General features: G+C 50.8%; 2 protein-coding genes across 2 annotated transcripts in view; both read left to right on the top strand.

The window, feature by feature from the left end:
* The window catches only part of LOC100905009 (somatostatin receptor type 2), a gene marked incomplete at its 5' end in the record, with an annotated part of 123575 nt that extends 116743 nt beyond the window's left edge, over positions 1–6832 (top strand). The window contains 4 exons of the mRNA XM_003746574.2: positions 3850–4020; positions 4217–4346; positions 5005–5199; positions 6717–6832. Of these exons, the coding sequence (XP_003746622.2) occupies positions 3850–4020; positions 4217–4346; positions 5005–5199; positions 6717–6832 (612 nt within the window). The remainder of the gene's footprint in view (positions 1–3849; positions 4021–4216; positions 4347–5004; positions 5200–6716) is intronic.
* A 9829-nt stretch (positions 6833–16661) lies between these two features.
* Positions 16662–17577, top strand: LOC100902654 (larval cuticle protein A1A). Its single transcript, XM_003746477.1, has 3 exons — positions 16662–16782; positions 17099–17287; positions 17436–17577. Exons 1-3 carry the CDS (start codon positions 16690–16692, stop codon positions 17472–17474), a joined length of 321 nt encoding a protein of 106 aa, XP_003746525.1. The 5' UTR covers positions 16662–16689; the 3' UTR covers positions 17475–17577.
* Positions 17578–22686: the final 5109 nt, after the last annotated feature.

Raw genomic sequence — 22686 nt, 5'->3', positions numbered from 1 at the left:
CACGGACCCTGCGGGGAAAAAAATATTATTCGGGAGAATGGTGGCATCTGCAACCGGAAGTCCATGCGAGGAATGAGCTCTTCACATCGGGAAACAGTCGAGCCGCTTGCTGGGAGAATCGAATTAAATCTCCGAAAATCGTTGACAGGGTTCGTCGGCCGCGAGTTCCAATGGTCACACTGCTCGGCAGCTTCTTCGATTCCGCGCTGTCAGAGACCATTCCCGATTTTCTCAGAAGCATCCCGTCCAGGTCGGCAGAGCTGCTAGAGTAAAGTGCAGTGCGCATTCTCGTCCCGAATCAGTCCCGTTGTCTCAGATGAGTCTCGGCGCGACAGCCTGAGTCGAGGCGCTGCGATCGACGGACTAGTCGTTTCCACCGTGGTACCGAGCCCACAGTGAGAGACTGGAAGATATAGGTTAGGCAAGAGGGGGAGAGAACGCGAGGAATCAAGGTTCCCGCTGAAATGAGCTTTCCGAGCGAAAGCTCAGTGCTCGTGCTACCGATAGATTAACATTGTGTAGGTCTACGAACCGAATTGCGCGATCGATCTGAGAATTTAACTCGACGATGTGATTCGATCGGTCGGCACAGAGAGGCGCGCTATGATCTCTGCGATTTCGGTCGTGACCACGGTTCTGGTCGTCGGCTGCTTCGAGCCCGGGTCCGCCGTGACCATCCAGTCGGTTCTGGTGCCACGCTATGTGGAGAACGGGACAGAGTTCGTCAACTTTTCGTGCGAATTCGTCCACGGACCCTCAGACGAGCACATGATCGTCAAGTGGTTTCACTCTGGAGACAAGTCACCCGTGTTCCAATGGATACCTGAACTCGATGCCCTAGGGGCGAGTGGCATTCTCGCCGGCAAAGTGTCGATCCAGGAAGCGAAGCGGCTCTCGTCGGATTTCACGAACGCACTAACGAGTAGGAGCGTTTTCCGAGTCCAACGTCCGGGCCTCGAACTCAGCGGAAACTATTCGTGTTACGTGACTTCGCTGGCAAACACCGATCAGCGTGATGAGCCGCTGACCGTGTTCGTGGCACCTCACCAATCGAAACTCTACTACAACACCGAGCGCCGGATGATGGTGTGTCACATCCAGGGTATCTATCCGAATCCCCAGGTGTCGTTGTTCATGGTTTCGAAGCGGGGCGAGCTTGTCGAGGAAACCGAACACGTTAAGCGACAGGATAAAGTGAATGACGACGGCACAATTGACATCGTTCTGCGTAAATATTTTAGCTCCGCTCCGACGGATCATTTCGAATGCTGGGCATTCCTCGATGTAAATAACATGGTGCTCGCCAAAGCCCACTACTACGCCAACCAGGACTCCATACTTGACCGCGACTCAATACAGACCGGCGCTGCGAAAGCGACCTATTCCTCGGAGTTGTTGATATTGTTTGCATTATCGCTTTATTGCATAGCGTTTTCAAGATAAACAAGATTGTTTTCCCTGATTCCTCGCTCTCCTTTCTCTTTTCCACTCGCGTTATATCTCCTTGCTGCCGATACGGAGGCGGAGACGGAGGATATCTAGCCGCTGAACTGCTGACCGTGGTCGTATCGTTCGCTTCATATCGGACTACTGGTTCGTGTTCCCCCAATATTTACGCCGACGGTCCGGAGCGAATCTGGTCGAAGGCTCCGATACCGGGACATCTCGACTTGTCGGAGGTAAATACGCCAGTGCTCGGCAGATCCTCCGCGTCTGATCTCCCTCCTCCGGGAGTTTATAACCGTATAATCCCCGCGACAGTATTCGCCCGGCTGTCGGGCACGGAGTATCGGAGACAGGGACGGGGGGGAGGGGTTCAATGCCTGGGAAGGATCCCTGATGAAGGGGCTCTGATTGGGAGGGGCGGAGTCGACTGTCTTTACGACGAGCATGTTTTTCGCTCACGAAAAAATCGAGACTCGAGCTTCCTTGATTCGGCTCTCAGGAAGAATTCTGACGACCACGATCCCTCCGGAAAAGCTCAGCTCGGCTGATATGCGCTGCTCCTGAGCTTGGAATTTCCGTTCTCGCTCCCCCTCCCCCCCTCCACGCAGCTGACTGAGTCGTCGGGAGCACCCATTATTCTCTCTTTTGTTCGCATATGCGGAACTTCGGAGTGAATCGGACGCCTCCTTTCGTGGGGATGTTCTTGTCAAAACCACGGACGACGCAGAACTCCCGTGTTTGACACAGAGCTCCGAAGCCCCGTGTTTGATCGATCGGATGCCGTTATGTCAAAACGGGCGCATCGTTGCTTTCTAGAAATACCTGCTGTCGGAACGACAACCCAAAAACGATCGGGAGTAAGGGAGGGACGACACAAGGGACATGTAGCGACGGGGCACAATAAGCGACGAGGCCGAGAGCGGAATCAAAAAAGATTCTCTCTGACTGTTCTCCGACATGATTCGACGTGAAAGCCGAGTCTGTCTGGGAAAACATTCCAGACTCACTCCGAAACTAGAAACGTCCAGTCTAGAGACGGAAGCGGCGAGGACGATCCCCGGCGGTCGGCGTTCCGATCTAGTACGTCGCGAGTCGCATTGTGTCTGGGAATTGGAACGTGGTGAATGCTTATGAACGACATGGCTCCGATGCTACTGTTGAATAATGACCTACACAATATACGTACTGGCGTCGCGGTCACCTGGCCTGCGTCCGGGTCATGAACTGGATTGTTCGAGGCTACATGATGGTAGTCAGCCCAGCATACACCGCTCGCAGAAAAAGGGTTGTAGACTCGGACTCGGCCGAGGATTGCCTTTGCTCCCGACTCACTCAGTGCGTCCGCCTTCCCTTTCCGTTGTTCGGCAGGACCGGCACTGCTTGTCCACTGGACGCCTCGCAATGGAGTCTCCTTTGTTGCAATCGCGACTCTGACGGTGTCATTCAGTCGCCCGCAGGAAATAACGGGAAGTCTCGATTTCACTTAGATTTCAGTGCGTTTTCTATGATACAATCTATCGGATGCGAGTTCCACAATTCATCGGGAGAAAGCGAACCGCATGGAATCAGCAGTCGAGTCAGCGACCAATGGCTTCACTCGACTCTGAGCTGTCCGCTCGGCTCAGGACGCTCGTCGAGCTACCCCTTGCGTCAATCTAGCGACGTGCTGACAGCACTGACTGATTCCTGAAAAATGAGCTCCGTCAGTGTCTGGCGATGACAAGGATCCCCTAGGCTCATTATGGATACCGTCTCTTGCGGCAGCCGAACTGTGCGTGGAGCGAATTGAAAGATAGATTAGATATATTCCGTCTTATCTTCGATGAATCGATTCGAATAGACTCGTTATTCGCCGAGAGAGCTCTCTCCCCGTGCGAGACGTTGTTTCGCCCCTCCATATCGGATGTGGGTATTTCGAGACTGTTCTCCCTCACAAAATATCACACTACTTCGAATCGCGGCGGTCTTCCGAGCCCGAATGATTGTACCTTCCTTTGACCTCATGGAATAAGACCGATGGCTTTGCGCGGGAGGGGATGGGATTAGCATATATAACCTCCGCGGATGCTCATGATAAACCTGCTGGGATCTTGCGATTCTTCTCGAGATAAAAACGACCCCACCTCGGGTCAAGGCGAAAGGAGCGGAACGATCAAGTCTTTCGGTGATTCTATTGGAAATTTTTCTATTCATGGCACTGCGATTGAGGATTCTTCCAGACATAATAAAAGGGGGTATGGAAATCACCCCCAAGCACTGTGATTTTCAACTCATCACATCTTTTGAGCTCTTCCCCATTTCAGGATGGACGACTGCGCCGGAATCCTGGCTCATTTCACATCCGTACTGAACTCTCCGGGAAAACCTGAATTTTTACTTCACTTTTATCTCTTTTGATTCCAGGTGGGACCCAAGACGAAGTCGAAGAACAAGAAGCGATCACATCGCAAAGTGACATATTTAGTGCTCACTGTTATCACGTGTTACATTTTCTGCTGGCTGCCATATTGGGTCGGTCAAATCATAATCATTCTGAGACCTACGTCGTCCAACGCACAAAGATCACAATTCCAGGTCTGTATATACACGGAAACACGAACGGATTCGCTCAATGGATTCCAAGATTCCTCACAATTCTCCATGAGAAATGACGATTAGGAAAATTCCTTTGCCCATTGCATCCAATGCTCTCCTTTGGCTTCATTCGGCATGCGCGGTACATTATTATAACATCCATGATCAATGAGGAAATTTCTCATTTCTATCGCAGGTGGCAGTATTCCTCCTGAGTGGATGCCTGGCTTACGCGAACTCCGCAATAAACCCAGTGCTCTACGCTTTCCTCAGTGACAATTTCAAGAAGAGCTTCGCGAAAGCCTTCACTTGCGCCAGCAAAAAAGGTTTGTATTCTACCCTCGTCCCGATGCTCGATCATTGAGTGGCGGCGTCTGAAAGATATCCTTTGTTTTCTCTTCAACGAGAACGTTGCCCCCGCCGGCCAACGTTTCGCGAACGACGCTTTCGTATTTCGAGTGGAGTCTCGCCTGGGCCGAGTACTCCCAATCGAGGGCATTGTTACGATTCGGTCCGATCGGTAAAAGATGCTCCGGTGGCTGCGATTCGGACTTCGACTGCCAGAATTTGGATGGAACTATCGTCTTCTCACCGGAGCCGCTCGAGGGACGGAGGATTCTCTCCCATCGACTGGATCTTGTTGTGGAGGCAGTGGCAATAATTTCCGGACATTTCCGGAGGCTCACGCTTATCACCTGACCAACAAACAATCGGATAAGCCGCGCGGTCTCAAATAGTGTTCTCATTAGACAAATGGAAAAGAAGTCGAGCGGATGAATGATTAACAAGCCGTGACACATCGAGCCGGCAAGAAAGTTTCGCCGAGGATGTAGTACCTATCGAATCCCATCGTCTCGGTTCATGAATCTGGGAGTCAACAAACCGCGGCGCAACAAATGTCATTTACAAAACTGTGGGTGCGCCGGCCGTGATGATCCCCCATCACGTGCGTCCATTCCGAGCTCATAAGTGATTATGTTTCAGACGTGAATGCCCAACTTCACGTGGAGAACTCGATATTCCCCGGCGGACGAACTCGCGGCGGTTCAACCCGAGGAGCCAACGGCACGCCGGGACTTTCAGCTCCGAGAAACGGAAACGCTCCCAGTGTCAACGGACCTCGACTCGGAGCGGATCTTCTCGCCGTAAATAACAATTGTGGACTCACACTCTCGACAGGTGCGTAAATGCAAACTAATGCGTCCGCTCGCGACTTCTGAACGCGCCGAACAAATTCGCTCTGTCGCACACCCTGGTATTACCGCTCCGATTCCCTTGTGCGGGCTTGCGCTATCCCTGAATTACATTCAGCCTTTTGCTTCCTCTTCCGTCAGTCCCGTCGCGTCGTTCTCCTTCCTATGCGAATCCTTCCGGCATTGCGACAACTCGCGCTCCGAAATTCCTTATCTCCTGACCATTAAGCGATTTTAATCTGGAAGTCTCTCGCCGACTTCGAGTATGTCGGTGACGATCCGAACCGAGCGAGTCGTTAAGGCAATCCGTGGGGCACAGCTTTCTCAGGAAAAAGTTTCGAGGCGCCGGTCTCTCCCTCATCAGCGATGCGCACAATCTGATGCTGGGAGAAAGATCTTGATTTCAAGAAACCTTTCTCCAATCCATTTTTGATCGGAGGGAAGCAGCTGTTTCCGGTTGCACGATCAGTGTAATTCCGCAGACCCGATCATCTCTCCGGTTGCATCATTTCAGGCGCTGATTTCAGCTTCTGCTCTTGGCGAAAATTTTCTCTTGCAGCACTATCATATGCTCAAAGCTCTTTCGTAAGTTTGCTCTAAGCCTGCGTCGAGCGAAGTCCTCGCCACGTCGGCTGCACGTCGCCGTCGACGTCGGACGCAAGCGGAATTAGCCGCCTTTGATGTGTGGCTCCTTCGACCACAAACCGTGGCTTTAGGTCTGGGTTCTGTAGACCTCAATGGGACCGAAAGAGGAAAAAAACCGAAATGTCGGCGGAGTTTGAGGGGCTCCGATGAGGAGGAGAAGCGACTAAGGCAGATCAGAATTCCGTTCCCTGAATCAGTTTCCGTGAAGTCACTGAAGTGTCTCAGAAGAAATTCGCCCCTGTCGACGTCGGATCGGAGAGATTGGAGACAAGTCCGAAGCGGGGCTTAAGCAAGGGACCCGAATCAGTCGGAGTTCGCTCCCGCTGTTATTCAATCCGACTTTAAGTTCCGAGGGGATTAATCTCAGACTTGCGACTCTCGATCCGTCGAGGTCGGTATCAGCTAACGATTGTATTACGAGCCCGTGCCGACGTCGCATTGGTGTGTCTGCTTTACGCAAAGGCAGCGAAGGAAAACGGAGAAGACGCAGAGCGAAGGAGATTCGCCCGGCGAATCTCTAAGCGAGCTGTTGACACATAACCAATATAATGTATATGGCCACACCGGCATGCTTTGAAAGAAACCGCAAATATTGGCCTCCACCACGCCGAGTCCTAGCGGCTGTCTGGGCCGGAAGGGGGAAGGGCGACGAACGATTTCAAATATAGCCGGCACCGATGATCGAATAGCATCCCGCAAGTCTCGTCTCGATGCCATCCGCGCAGTTCGAGGCGGCGCTGCTTGATAAGACATCTCGAGAGAGACTAGATTCTGTGATTCCCCCATGGATTTTGCTGTCATCGATGGGATTCGGGAGAGGGAGAATTCCGATTTCTCAATGCAGCTGAATCTTTGCAGGTCAAGATTTTGAGGCGTCTACGAACTGCACGCGCAGCGAAGAACACGATATCGCGGGAGAGAGCACCCCGAACAACGACGAGCAGCAGCCCCTGAACGAGACCGCTCAGATCTGAGCACTTGACCCCTGTTAATTGAAATGTACATTCAGTTACATAATATACATAAATACAATCGAGGTATCTTTTCTGCAGTCATCCACCACCGCGCTCGGTCAACTAGTCAGGCGCTGTCTGTCACAGACGCCGACCGGATTCAGAACGTCCCTCCCATCTATGTAGTTTCTATTTTGATGAGATTAATGTTCTCCCTTGTAAGTCGACTTATCGCCGGAGGAGTTCTCTAGAGAGCGACGACTCGTTGTATTCAGATCAGATATCTCCTCTCAAGAAACAATTTGCGATTTCAAAACCTCGACAGGAAACCGACCGGCACCGTGCCGGATCCTGGCTTATGAAGGTGGTATGTGATGTTGTACAGAACTCCAATGATAATCCATGACATGGTAAATTAGTCGGGCACTGAAACAGACCACACCCGTCGTTATCGAGCGACGTGCGGTTTTCTGCTCCGCATTCGTAGGTCCGAACCATGTTCATGATGCGGATCCGGAGTAAGTAGATGTGTACATGCGGCCGAGTTTATGTAACGGTGTTCTATAGGGGATGCGTGTTTATGCTCTATGATGCTCGAGAAGAGACGGGCATATCCGTCGTTCGGAGAGAAACATCGTCCTGACTTATTATCTCGCGTCGATCGTGTGTGCCGAATTCCAGACTTCCATTTCGTCTCCACGTTTTTTCTTGCTCGAGTGACTTGAACTCAAGCAGAGCCCGCGAGCGGATCCGGGCAGAACATTCTCGAAAACATTTTGCCGACGACAGTTCCAATTTTCAGTTCCCGGGTTGGGGACTTCAAGAGCCCGATCAGTTCATTGCGAAGCTTGCGTTGCGGCACGACGGTATATTCCGCTCCACAAAAGTATGCGTAGACGCTTTCGGAGACTTATGTTCTTAGATAATAGGTTTCTAACACACTTTGCGCGACTACATGTACCGTGGACATAGTGACCATGAACTACGACGGTATTCATCGGATCTTGGTATCGCCCCGAAAAATTCAAGAAAGTCATCTTGCCGATTTTTCGACTCTGAATCCACGGTCATCCCGCTCCGTCCGCATAAGTCAGTGACTTATGATTTTTTTCTCTGGTATTCGGGCCTTCGGATAGGGAGACAGGTGGATACGATCGGTGAGGTAGCCTGAATATTATAGGTCCCGAAGGGGGAAAATTTGGCCCCTGGAATGAAGAGGATGGTAATGAAGCATCAGAACAGGGTGGGATTTTCAAATTTGGTCATTTGAAGCTGAGGGGTTCCGGATCGTGGTATCGGGGAAGAATCGGCTACATGCTATTTCCTAGGCTCCTGATTTGTACAAGTTCTGGTTTCTTGGCTCTGCTCAAATCTTTCTCCTGGTCACGATACTTGACTCAAACCTCACGCGAAGCGCGAACCGTAGGCAATCTGGTGAACAATGATACAGTGTCCGGCTGTGGAATTCGAAAATGATACGTTACGCGATCTGGTTCATCGAGTCGGAGAAATCCATCCTGGAAGTTTTTGAACCATTTAGGAGGGTTAGACAAAGAGTGACGGCTCAGAGCGAGAGCATATTTTGGTAGCGAAAGGAGAAGATACCAGTGAAGGAAGAGGTTACCTAAGAGCTACTAGATTTGTGTAAATTGGAATCTTGCACGTCCTACTGGAAAATAATTAGAATCGCTACGATATAAGAGACATGACGAATACGATGATCATTGACTTCGAGGGAAAGTCCCACCACGTCTCGAGGGAAGGAGTATCTCTCCTCGCAAAGCGATCTATTCTGATGTTGAGCTCTCCATGGTCCTCGATCCAAATTCAGGAGTCCAGGATTGACACGGTTGAACTGTTGGGGTAGGGTAGCATGATCGTTTCTCGTGACCAGTCTGGTCATTAAATCGACTCGACCGACAGCGAGTCTGTATTCATCCTTCATGACCCTACTTCCTTGCGATTTTATAGAAGACGAGGAATAATTTTACCGAGCGCGTGAGGGCGCCCTTGAGGAATTGACGGTGGTGCCCCGGAACTGTCTAAAAAGAAAATTATATTACGGGAATCGAGTAATAAAACAATCGATATTATCAAGAAGTCATTGGTGTACTCTCTGTCTCTGTATACCCCGGGGATGTGTTTTCGGTTTCCGATTTATTCCAGCTTCCTCGTTGAAGGCTCCGATTCGAGCTGAGCCATAGAATCGCTCTCCGCGATTCTTCAGGGGTTTCTCTCTTAGACAACGGGAATCAGCTCAAAGGGTACGCGTAAACAGGGGCCGGATGGACCGTAGTCAAAAAACCCCAATCATTCCCCAGATACAGGTACCCTTATATAGGTGGATAATATATAGCAGGTCGAGTCGTCGGGAGAATCCGTACGGAATCGCTAATGCGATCCGGATGAATTGGAAAAGAAGAGAAAATCAGGGCAGTTCTAGCTGTTCTTCGACAACTAGAGCTCCGCGTTCATCGTCCGAGGGTGGAGTCAGCTAGAAATTGTCTCGTTCGTGACCTCGTGTTTTTCGCAGCCTGTTTATAAATGAGTCTTCAGTGGGCTGTTAGGTTTCTCGAGCTCAGTTCAAGTGCCCTTTGATTCCAAAAAGAGAGATCGAATCTTAGTCCGATGGTGCGGTTTTTATGGGGTGATCCGCCGGCAGACTATGACCCGGAGACTGCGATCTCACACTGCTGGACAAGTCTGATGGAGAATGGTGGTACATAATTTCAATCGAAAGCTGCTTCAGAACCTCTCGAGCAAGCATTCGATCAGCTTCCCTGCTCATCAGAAGACTGCTCCTCAAGTGTAGGGCTCGTTTTCTCACTGAGCTGAGGCTTTTGTTGAATCCAAAGACAGATACCGAGGACGTTTACCCTGGCACCGGACTGCACGACCACCGTACGAAATCACAATGGAAACGCCAGAATAACTCGTGACTTGAGGCCTGCAACGACTGTTGGTGCTAGCTATTCATCGAGATACGCTCCACTGATGATCTGATCCACATTTGACGCTCGAGTTGACTTGGGAAGATGATGATTCCCTGAGGATTCAAGTACCGGATATGACAGTCTGAGGGAAGTTTTCCAGGAACTCTGGAGATTGCCTCTCGGATGTGCGTTATGTTGTTGTGCGACCGGACGCTTTGGAGAGCTGATTCGCGATCGGATTCCAAGTCTTCAAGAGTGTCTTCATGCAGAGGAAGGCGGCTTTTGCGCGTGGCTAAGATTCGAGGGCGGATCTTGTTTGAGCTCGAGCTCGATTGAACCGACACCTAACTCCGCTGAGTTCCCAATTCTAACCCAACGTTCTCGATTCTCGACAGGCCCCTTGCACAAAAGGCTTCTCCTCCCATACGGATCGTGAACAAACAATTGGGCGACTGCGCTGAGCTTAACTCGTCAGGATTGGGAGAGGGGATAGTTCTGCGGGCCGAACCCAGACGCTCGCCCGGAAGAGCTCGCGTTGACGGGAAGAGACGACGGCGCATTCATGGAAGGTTCGTCTTCCCCGCCCCGATACCTCTGAACAATGGCCTCTTGGTTCGACACCCTTCTAGGTCGAGCTCCGATTAAATGACAAGCAATTAGTCATCTCCGGAAGTTTCTCGTATGCAAGAGATTCGACCGGAAGTCACCGGAAAATCACGGACAGCATCGAACGTTGTTCCGCTGATCAGAGAAAAACTATTCTCCACCAGCCACGAGCAGATTGAGCGCATTCTCTTCGAAAGCGCTCGCAACGATTCGCGTCGAAGTGTTTCGAGCTAAGCAGTTGTATTCATGACTCCTCGGCTCCGTCTTATTTGCAACTGAATAGAGCGCGAGTAGTTGGAGCTTGCTCAAAAAGCGGGTCGGGCGGTTGCAGCGAGTAACAAGCTCTTCTCGCGACAATTAGTCGCTCCGCTGTTAATTGATGTTCTCTGCACCTACGTCGAGAGCGATAAAATTCGTAAGGAAGACGGAGTCTCACAACGGGGCAGCAGACTCCGGAACTTGACGAGGATTGGCCGCAGAAGGGCATCACAATTCCCTAGAAACCGAGGAGGTTCCACTCGGAGTGAGATCTCAAGATGCGGCCTATTCCGGTTCAGCTTGAAGTCTCGGAACATGGCTCACCCCATGAAAATCAGCTCTGAGGCAGAGACGAACTGTCTCATCGGAAGATGAGATCTGGAATCTTCGAACTTGATGATATTCCTAGAGCCCCACCCCTCCTCCCTTCCCAGTATCGGGGCAATCACCAAGAAGACATCCTCTCTGACTCCGGGGCTTCTCTCTCCTGAAAATTTACAAAGGTCAAGCAGGAATCGAACCGGAAACAATGAGAGGACTTCCTGGATTAACAAAAGATGATTCCCTCCCGAAACTTTCACTAAGCCGCTATGATGGGAGTTGAGGGAGACAATCCTCTGGCTTCATTCCGGAAATGCTGATTGTTTGCTCTCCTCGCCCACAGGAACTCCCGTCACACCGTCGACGGCAGCGACCACCATCTCTCTCGTTCCCCCCAGACACCTCTGGCGATCAGTTCCTCCGTCCAAAAGGAATCAGTTCCGCCGAAGCGACTCTCGCAGCATCGTGGGCGGTGATTTCTCTTCCTTGCGGTTTTCGATCGATACCTATCAGATTGTTCTCGCGGTTCCCGTACCGGAAATCTCAATGAGCAGCCTCGAGTTCCGAGTTTTATGCGAGAAAACTTCAACTTTCTCATGAAATATTCCGTTCAAAATCAGATCCTGGGCGCGGGATCAGCGAGAGTTCCGCGAACCTTCCCTGACTACGGATATCGTCAAGTCTCCCAAGCATAGCGATTGAAACGAGGGCGAGAATCGTGACGATACCCTGTCGAAACCTGAGAAGAAGCGGAGACACAGAAGACCCCGCCGCACACTATGTGTGCCATCATTATTTGATGTCTTGATCGCGCATCCAGTAGACTATCACCAGCCTTACTCCATCAGCTGGTTTCTCGACATCGGATATTGCCTTATGAAGTCGGAAGAAAAACACTTTTGGACACTTTCGCCATCCCGTGACGTTTCTGGCGGAGTTTTTCTTCTTCGTTCGCCCGACCGAAAGGTGCCGAACGGACGTGTGAGTGAGTCAGTAGTCATTTCAGAATTGCGTCACCATACCGTAATGATACGCTAAACCCTCACCGGAGTTATGAGTCATTTCTTATGCTAAAAGTTCCCCACAGCATTTTCTTCAGACAGTGAACGTCGGGGATTCCGAAGCGAGAAGTCCTCGTGGGGTCTTGGAGTGCTCTTCGGTGAACCGTGATTCTCGGCAGGACAGCGACTACCTGCTCGCCGAGTACTCGTATCCCAGATGTGAGTTGCGGTCTATTTTAGGCGGATTTTCTGTTTTCCAATCTTTATTAAATGATTTATAAGACTGCGAATGACACCGTGAAAAATCCGCGGCCCGTCCGACATCAATTTTGCCATGAAAGTCCGCGACCTTGCTTTCTCCGTTGACAGCTGGCGATTTTCTTGCGTTTTTCGGGCGGAAAAATCTGTGTGAGCGTTCACATCGATTCCATGGGCGGGGTGTCGTGAGCCTCGGATTCGAACATTAAATATGTCCGAGCTGTTATTTTTCTTTATGAGGATGTATTTTCGTTACCCGTTCCTGTAAGTCATTGAAACACATCTGTCTTGATATCCGATCCTCATAATTTGTGATGGAGCGTGACACGGACATCTGGCTTGCCACAGCAGCGTCACTGGGAACGTTCGCGGGTAGCTGCCATTCTAAATGGGTAGGAGATGGACTATTCTCGAAATCTTGGCTTGAGACGATTCCCGAAGACTCCGAGATCGCCCATGAAAGGAGAGAGAGCCTTGGTTCCGCTTCCGATTCAGAATTCTGCATCACTCGATGGAATGGGTTCTGAGGTCCCGTGTACGTTCACGATCGAAGTTCTGGGACAGAGCGGAGCGATAATTTCGCGGCGGAAAATTCTTGTTTACGAATCGCTACAAATTGCTCGAATCGCGAGGCAAATGAATCGCGGCGAGAAACATCGCCATGTCTCTGATAGCATACGGGACGTTGGCCTAGAATAACACGATCTTTTGTCCCTTGATCTTCTATTGTTTGAGATTCCCTTAAATCAGGCTGGTTTAGATCGCGCACAGTAATTTGAGCACCATGCAGCCGATCGTACGCTCCCGCTCATAGTCTTAACCTTCGCTTCGTGTCCACAGAAAAATGACGCTCGGTTTCGTAATTTGCGCGGCAGTCATCATCGGATTATTCGTCTATATCTCCTGGAATCCGTGCGAAGCCTAAGCCACGAGCTCGCAATGGGTGATTCGGTGCAGACGGAGGCGTCATCGGCAGACGCTAGGCGCTAGGTCTCGTTGAAGCCAACATTCAAGTGCGGCATTTGTCTTGACAAAGTGTTACATCTTCAAGATCGATGCTGTTCGGAGTCGCGAACCTAAGTTCATCGTTGTTCCAATATTCTGTGATATATAGCAAAGAAGTCGACATGTCGAGCCAGTTACACCCTCAGCTTTAATCCTCTTCCGTTGAAGAACTCTATTCTCACCTAGAAGACAAGCCGTCATTCCTTAAGCACCGTCCTTGTATTGAATATAGACCTACAACATTTCCAGTTTCCAAATTTTCAGCGGAATCCTTCATCGGAATTTTTGAAAATTCGACGTGGGGATCAGAAAGGAGAGGCTGGCGAAAATCTGCACCGGTCGTTGCATCCGAATTTTTTCAATCACCTGATAGAAGGGAAATCGTATTTTCACCCTCAGTCTGACATTGATAGCTGAATGTGCTGGGGTGATAGATGCGGGAGTGTTTTTTTCTCGAATTTTCTCTCGAGGAGCAGAAAGTGATCAAGACCTCAAGTTCCGCCGCCGCGCCGTTGTCCGAGCAAATAGACTTATCCGTTGACGCGTCATCATTCAAGGTGAAGTGAGTCATTCCGTCGCTAATTCCCCGTCGAGGGGCCCTTCTTCGGTCCAAGAGACAGAAGAGAGGGCCGAATACCGCGCCGAATACAGGAAATGGAAAATCAAAAATCGATATGATCACTCTAACAGAGTGAGAGTTCTCCGCCAAACTTTTCACCGTCCGAAGCGACAAGAAGAGAAATCAGCTGACGACAGAAAACTGTTTGCCGTCAGCGCAAGCTCTGACTCGAACGGCTACTGAGCGGTTCTCGGTCTTTTTTCCCGCTGCTATCAATTCCTCCCGCGCCGACTTTCTTTTCATGCTTTTCGACTCGCTTTCGCTTCCTTTCAAGTGCTCTCCGTGAACGGCACCGTCACCAACAGCTCCGGTCCGTTTGGTCCTTTAGACGTTTAGACGACTGCCAATGACACGAGGAATTCAGCCTCGCCCGTATCCGCGGCAAGCGGAAAAAAAGATCAAAATTTCTTCGAGCTATAATTGCTGGGCCCTTCCTCGTTTTGCTGCGAAGTCAGATATCTGACAGATTGATGCGATGTCAGTCAGTGGGCAGATCCCTTATACCGGCGGCTAGTGCGGATAAGTGACTGGCTTTCAGATTTTTCGGACCCATATTCTTTGGCAAGGACGCATATCCGATAATTCTGACGCGGGTTACCTTCGTACGCACAACAATGCGCGGAGCGATAAGGGCTTCTAGCATAGAAACTGCTGAAATTTCTCTGACCACGACGCAGAATTATTCCGATCGAAGATCTCGAGCGGTGTCGCATGGTCCGAGGTTCCGATTGATTTTCGGGAACTAAATTCCGGAATTGAGCATCTAGTGATCGAGGAGTCTGATAGTGTGGACATGCGCCGCGCAGTGCAGCACAATGAGAGCATGCCCTGATCGTGAATACGTATTAGCCTCCCTTCATCGTCTCCCTTCATCTGAATCTCACTGAGGAAATTCTGGAAGGGGAGTCTCCGTAAAGCAGGAAGAGTTCTGCCGGGGATGTATTCGGCTTCTCACGGTACCTTTTCGAGGTCAAGATTTTGGAGATCGCCGTGGTCTTCTCCACAAGCAGGTTCCCCGAGTCCGCTCTGTTATGGGATATCAACTTACACCGGTTTTCGGGTTGATCATCATCGATGAGAAGCAATTGCGCCAGAGGCCCGCAGAATTCCGGACGCCCAATCGGACACTAACTTAGTTTTTGCAACATCGTGGAATGACCCATGATTAGGTCTGAAGATTTTTTGGGGCAATCCGCGGTCTCCATTGAAACTCTATGAGGAGTAGCCGGGAAATTCCGCGAAAATTCGCGGAAAAATGGCGGTCCGCAAAAAATCTTCAGCCCTACCCATGATCCATAACCCTGAGAGACAAATCCGTTCTGATGAGAAAGTTCCGAAGATCTAGCTCACTTTAGATCGTTGGAAACCACGATTTTCATTCCTTTGGCCGCAGCAGGAGTTTCCCCCCTCGGTCCTTCTCTTGTGGGTTCCCAGGAGGAATCGTCCAGTCAAGGAGTGCTCGCGAATCCTAATCATATGGGTGAATTCTCTTCCGGACGTCGAGGTTTGGAGCGCTCCGTATGCTTTTTTAGAGCCCCTCCCGGAGATTCATATTCATCGGTGACGGAGTCGTCAACTCTGAAGGTGCGGAGGGCCTGGGTCATTGCCCTGAGGAATGAGTTCCCCGTCGCCCGTCAAGCTTTTTCAAGGCAATGCGGAGAACTGGAAACTAATTCACGTCGGCAGAATTCGCATGCCGAAGAACTGCTTATCCGGGTCAAATGGTGAGCAGAAAAGCTCCAAACTTTGATTCCGAACCTGGAATCCTCCCTCATTCCCTGTTTCTCTCAGGAGGAAGGGTTCATTCAGATCAGGGGTCATACACCGGGGTAGGTACCTAGAAATTACATAGATGAATCTCAATTCGGACAGCTTGGCAGTGAGGGAACTTCCCTTTGATCTCCATCGCGGTACCTGGACGAGATCGTCTTGACTCTGCGCGGCATTCACGACGTTGTAGATGACTGTGCTTCGTCATGCGAATCCTGTGCGGAGCTCCTGGCGGCCGCTCGAAACAAAAGGGCTCACTGATCAGGATCGACAAGTCGCGTGACTTGATTCCATGGGAGAAGCTCGTACTGTATGCTGATCACAAGAACAGCTCTCCTCGAGCGCCGCGTTTCTCTGAACAGGGGGCGGTGATCGTCAATCATATAAATACGTCACCCTCGATGTCGCTCTATTGTCATTCCCGCGAATAGTCTTGTTGCAGCGTCAGAAACATTGCATTTTCTGCGGCTGTGGTCACCAATTGTTTCTGTCGAAGTCGGCGGTGAGACCGAGTCGTCGCAGTCTTCATTACATTTAATGATGTCGCCAAGATGACATCCCCAGCGCGCATGCAATGACGATGATTCCAGCCTTGCTTCAAAAATACGCGAATCCCGTAAGTCACCGAGAAGGACAGGAGTTTTGTGCATTCGTCAAAGCGGAAACAGGCCGAATCTAATGATGTCTTCATGTTGCCGAGCTTTTTCTCGGTTTCTCTTCGAGCTGCGCTTTTTCCCAAATGAGTGACTGCCCGTCTGTGTTATTCTGTAAGTCGCTCGCAGGAATTTTTCATCAGCTGTTGCGGCGACCGCTAACAAGAACCGCACGAATTCTGGACTAAGCGTCCCGCCTTTGAGTAAACTTGAACTTGAAACGTAAGTGAAAACCTTCCGAATTCAGCTGCGGACCCTCCCAGAATTCCTGTCGACGCTGACAACGACGACGGTAATGGTTGCCGTAACGGTCATCGGCGAGCGGTGTCGCGGCGGCGGCAGAGGCAACGGACACAATAGCTTGTCGGGGGCGAGGGGGCTCGTACGTTTTGTATAAAAGCCTTTCGACCGCAGTCCAGAGTATACACTGTGTTCAGTTCGTTTCCTGCTAAACATGTTCGCCAAGATTGTTGCCGTCGCCGTCTTCGTGGCTGCTGCCCACGCTGGACACTTGTACTCCGCACCCTTGCTCGCTGCTCCCATCAAAGTATGATTTTGATCTAGTGCTCTACGGCCATCCATCCCGTCTGGCTATTTCTTTCATCTCCTGAGGAAAGCAGCTCGGATCTTGAGGCTTATACCAGCTCCGTTTCTTCCCCCGTGGAAAACACAAGCCACGAGGACGAAGTGATTCAATTACTCGAGTGGAAGCTCGGAATTTCTGTCGGTCGATGCCAGGTCCCTCCAGAGGTCCGACCAAGCAGCGAAAACCGTTTTTCCGGTGGCGGAAGGTTCGGTCGGAAAAACAGAGAAATTCGTCCCGTGGATCGCCGTCTGTCTGAAATGACTTATCTTTCTTCCAGTACGCTCCTATCGCGTCTTCGTACCAATACGAGACTCGGATTCATTCGGCTCCGATCATCACTAAGTACGCTGCTCCCTTGGCCTATGCAGCTCCCATTCACAAGTTCGCCGCTCCTCTGGCCTATGCCGCTCCTGCTCTCTCCGTGACCCACCACGGATACGCACACGCGCCCCTGTTCGCCCCGAAGGTTAGTATTCGAATCCGAAGCTTCTTGATCGTCTAACTTTTCACAGTCACGGGATCGCGTATGGAACTCGCCGCGATTGATCTCGCGAATGCTCGAAGAACTAAATACGAGAAACGCAAGTTCTGAACCTCTGTCCCGCTCCCCACAGTTCGCCGCCCCCGTGCATTATGGCGCTCCGATCTGGTGATTTCCCGATCCGACCTCCGTGTCGTGAAGCATCATGTCCGCCATCTGTAAAAAAAATCGAGTTTTCAGAGAGCATCAATAAAGCCCGTAAAAAAAATTGAAGTTACGAGCACGTATTCTGATGTTCTCTCCTTTTTTTCAAATGTTTTCTCGATTATTCTTCCCTGGTTTTCGGTGGGACTGTGCATCCAGGAAAACATTAGGGATTCTTTCCCACACATTCGCTCGGGACGGGTCTGGGCAGCTTGCTAGCCGACGCTTTCGAGCTTTCAAAAATCAGACGTCTGAAAGGACTCGGACAGATCATCACATTTTCATGAGAGCTTCCGGGTCGCTCCCCAAACGAAGCGTCTTTTTCCCGAGCAGTCGAGCTCCTGCTCGATACAGCCGATGACACTGGATCGACGAGGAGTCGGATACTTTCGGAAATTTTCCTAGGGTGAATTGTCCAGCCGACAGACACAAATCTCCGTGCAATAGGGGAAACTCGGAGTCGTATCGAACAGAAAACCCTTATGAAAGCTCGAGGGATCTCCCAACGTAATACGAACGGAATCCGCATCGCAACAAAGTTGTTTTGATCCGAAACAGAGCGGGGTTCTGGCGCTGACCTCACTCCCCACGGGCTTGAGCACGAGTTTCAGCGAGTCGGCACTCGAGTTCACTATTTCGCTCATGAGTATTTTGGTGATAAATCTGTCTCGTAGGCAAGGTGACCCTCCGAACGAGCCTTTTCCTCTCCACAATACGGTCCCTTGGAGTCTAGGATCGTAATCTCTATCATTCTCGACTTTTCCGAAAATTTCAATCCCCCGATTCAACTGAAACTTGGACGCCGAAACCCCCCGTCGGAAGCGTTCGGATCTTACATTAGTTATATGATGGAGGGGTCAATAATCGTAGAGTTCATGGAGCCGGATATGCATCCCACTACATTGCCTCCGCATGTCCTATCGTTCGACCGTATGGAATTCCGAAAGAAGCGCAGAATTCGGAATTCTTCTTGATTTCTAGAAGAAGAGTTCAGAATAGAGGCGGAAGTCTGTAGACCTCTCTAGACTCAACGGAGTTCAATGAGGATCAGCCTTGTGTTCTCAGGCTATTTCTCAGGAATCGAAAACATAAAGCCTTGCGAGACTCCCGGAGCGATCTCGGTTTTTCTACCGCGCTCTCAGTCGGCGTCACTCAGCCTTGCGGCTCCACAAACCCTTCTTCCTCGCTTGCCTGTAAAGTACGCCCCTGCCTCTCGGAGGATCCCCGGTGAAAACGCTGCCTGGCGCGGTGCGCTCGCTCCGCCGAGGCGAGGAAATCGAGAATCTTTCAATGAGCTTGACCAGCGAGCACCTCTGTTCCTTATCCTTTCCATTGGAAGAGAATTCGAGCCTGGAATGAGCGCCCGGTCTCAGATGCTCGGAATGCCGGAAGCTCTTCGATTCTGAACCCCACTAGGAGGGGGGTGGTCTCCGACATTGGTCCCAAGTAGGGCACTTTAAGGCCGGGCATCGGACACCGCACCGGACTGCAGCGGTGAAGTTCCTCGTCGGCTAGGTACGTATGTTTTTTGGGCGAGTTTGAACTCTCTGCCTCGAGATTCATGACCGAACTCGGTGGAGACTCACTCTTGGAGACGAGCTCTAATCGTTCCGTTTCCCCCCCCCTAGAATCGTTGGTAGAGTCCCTCATTCCAAGGGTCGGACCGAGCTGCGCGCTCAAATCTCTCCCTGGCGAATCCGACAATGCCAGGTCCCCAATGAAATTGAAGACATTTCAGCACAAGACGAGGCGACGAAACGTACTCGCTGAGTCTCACATGATCTGCAAGACTGTCAGACGAATAAATTCGGCAGAATAAGCACCAGACACTCACTCCAGAAATTAGCATACAGCATAGACTCCGCCCCCGGCGGGGCATGACACCGGGACACCGAGTCGGTGTCGTCGAGGCGGCAATGTCAGTCGTAATGTTCGGACGACGCGACGTGTTCGGAAAGGCAGACTCCCGCTTAGCTCGCAGGTAACACCTGTCGCTTTCGGTACATCAGTGTCACAATCCGGCTCGCTAGCGAGCGCGTCACGTACGCAGGACACGTGACGGCATGCTTCTTGCATGGTGACCCCTCTCAATGATTGACGAAACTCGGACTCGGCGACGAACGTTCCGATGCCGCGACGGATTTCAGGCCCGAGGGGCTCGGAAAAAAATTATGTCGTCCGCTCGCCTTTTCTGAGATGAGACCTTACCTCTGAGTGCTTTTTCCTGCATCGAGGTTCTTGGTCGACCGTTTTCAATAAGGACGGGGAGTCGGGGAGGATTCCGCGGCCCTCTGGGACGCAAATCGTTGGTCGTACCAGGCAAATACGGAAACAAGATCACTTATCACCATCATCGGCATCCAGTCGTCTGCCGACTTGCTACAATTCTCGTTGAACTCATTGGGGATGAGGTCTCCGCCGGGATTCGGCTCCGCTCGGAAAAAGACAACTCCCTTGCGATCTTGAATTCCGATCTATTCACGTCAGGAGATCTCTCGGATTTTCATAAGGGTTCTTGTTCGATTCGACTCAAGACACCCTTTTGGAGTCGCAGGAGGCGGAAAATATTTCCCCTGATGGCTCCAAGATACGTGAGAGGCACTCGGGAACATGGGTCATCCTAGGAATTTCGTTCGTGGAATTATTCGGCTCCTCGTCGATCCTGCCGTCCGAACCAAGCAAGGGCTCGATTCTCTACCAATTACACGAATCGTTCTGATGTCCGAGCATGATGCACCGGAAATCGCCGAGGACTTATTTCCTCAGCAAGGAGGGAATAGATCGGAACGGTCGGATCCATTCGATTCACTTAGATATCAGTAACAACTTTCCGATTTCATGGACTCTGTTCTTATGTAGAGACATCGGAAGTCAAGTGCATTATTCACCGGAGTAGGGAAGCAGCAGAAGGGAAGCTGTTCATTAGCGAACGAGGAGGAATTGTCGGAACACTGCGGCTCTCGAGAAAGGCGAGACCGAAGTCCTCTAAGTGCTTTTTCCTTTCCTGAAGCCATGAAAGACCTATTTACCAATCGGAGCGACAATCGACAATAAACAGAAGCCAACGTCCATGCGAGAACAACAACGCGTGGGCCAAGATCCTATACGAATACGATAGATACGGTCCTCTTTGTCACGTAAGACAGCGCCTGGCGAGGAACACTATCGCTCGGACGCACCGATACAAAATTCACAGATGAACGCTTTTTGAGAAACATGATCTTGAACCTCGAGTTTTCGTCTTCTCTGATGGCTCTAAATTAGAACTTCAGCACGAGAGAGAAGCCAAACCATTCTATCGAGGATCACCAATGACCACTTAGAAAATTGCCCATTGATTCGAGACAACTTTCGGCTGGTCGGGAGACGCAGCTTGTGGGGCTATCCCGGTCGGGTTATTCACGAACGGAGAAGAATGCCGCCAGTCTCGGGGCGGAGCCTTTTTGTAGGCCTCAGCTCTAGGGGACAGGAGGATACTCATGAAGGAAATCACGTCGAAGAAAATTTGGACAGAGAATATCAGAGTAAACATTCGTATTTTCAAATATTCGTACAGTTTATATTGATTTACTCCAAAAAGGCGAGTCGTTCCCGAAATGGCAGGCGTTATGCTTCAGACTTCAGGAAACAGAGGTCGAACCGGATATTCAGCAGATCGAAGCAGCATTAATCGCGGATTCCTTTCACCAAGGGCGAGGGACAGGAATTTCCTCTCTAGCCTCCGGAAGCTCCAGAGATCTTTCGCAGCGAGCGCCGTGCGCAACCCCGTGACTATCACCTATCACAAACGAATCAATCAGGGAGCTTCGAATCGCCGAACAAACCTTCGGAAAAGATGGGCGCGCTTGCACACATCAATGGTGGGTCACGGAAAGCTGGAGCGGCAAAGGCTGTGAATGAGAGCATGCTTGAGCCAGCGGATTTTTCTCCCGAAAACCGGCGGACATGGCACGACTGACCGAACTGGCGAAGCGGACATAGTAAATCTGAGAACATCAGTGTCATTCTGGAGTCTCGGCGCTTCACCCTCCGAGAGGGAGATCCGAATCGAACTGAATAGAGGGATACGCTTTCAAGGGATACGCCAGCTGGAACTATGTCGGCGGCATCCTTTCTTTGGTTCTATCGATGATCTCCGTGCACATTTGGGTCAAACTTTCTTCCATCGTTTTGCATTTGCTCGCTGAGTTGCGAGTGAACATGTCGGCTGCGCCAGTAAGAGATGCGGTCAGAGACAGACTGGAGCGAAGCTCTTTGTTATCGCTTATATAGCTCAGCTATGCCTACATATTTCGTTTGTATTCTGGAGTGGACTTTTGACTGGAATATTATAGCTGAGAGGCCCTTGCTTCCTAATATGCTGGTCTGATCGAGAGATTATCGAGAATTCCGCTTTTTGCGCTATGAGAACCGAAAAACCGGACATTTATCGCGCAGCCGCACAGAACCGAACAAACGGACGGGAACCGAACATTTCCGGCAAAATGAAGGCCCTACTCATTAGCTCTGGGAGCGTAAGAGGTGATAATTCTTTTCGCGGCCTCACCAGGATCGGTTGGGGAGGGAATACGCGAAGGCGCCATCCCCGCCCCCTGGACACAGACTCATATCGACATCTTTATTTTGAATCGAGAATCTTCGTCTCAAAAAAATCATGCTTCATGATTATCGGCCGACCCCGGGAGTTGAAGCCGGGACCCCCTCCGTGATGACGGCGTCAGCATGGCGCGCAGCTACATGCGGTGCGCGATTTAGCCCCCGATAACGTGGTATCTGAGAAGTCCGGCTTCGCCTCGTCGTCGAACTTACAGGGGACCTGGCATCGATCGACAAAAGTTTCGAGCTTCTGACCGAGTAATCGAATCACTCTGTCCTTGTGGAGCATGCCTTCCGCGGGAAAAGAAACAGAACGGATACAAGTTCGAAAGAACTGTCAGTCCTCCAACGGGTGGAAAACAAGAGCCTCGGGAAGAACAAGCCCGTAAAATAGAATCCGGAATTTCTCCTCTGAATTTCGAGCTCGAGTTTCCTCAGAGGCGATACTTCCGGTTCAGGAGAGATTTCTGGCTCACCTTCTTAGTGGTCGCCACCACCGCTCATGATAGATTTCTGAGAGCGACTCACGGAATCACACAGACGCAGTCACTCGTTCGGTGAAAAGCGCAGCTCGGAGAGGGAAG

Source organism: Galendromus occidentalis, unplaced genomic scaffold (assembly GCF_000255335.2).
Source record: "Galendromus occidentalis unplaced genomic scaffold, Mocc_1.1 scf7180000077497, whole genome shotgun sequence".
In the NCBI taxonomy this organism is placed as follows: domain Eukaryota; kingdom Metazoa; phylum Arthropoda; class Arachnida; order Mesostigmata; family Phytoseiidae; genus Galendromus; species Galendromus occidentalis.
Note: the sequence above shows the minus strand (reverse complement) of the source record. Positions and strands in the feature narration are given on the sequence as shown.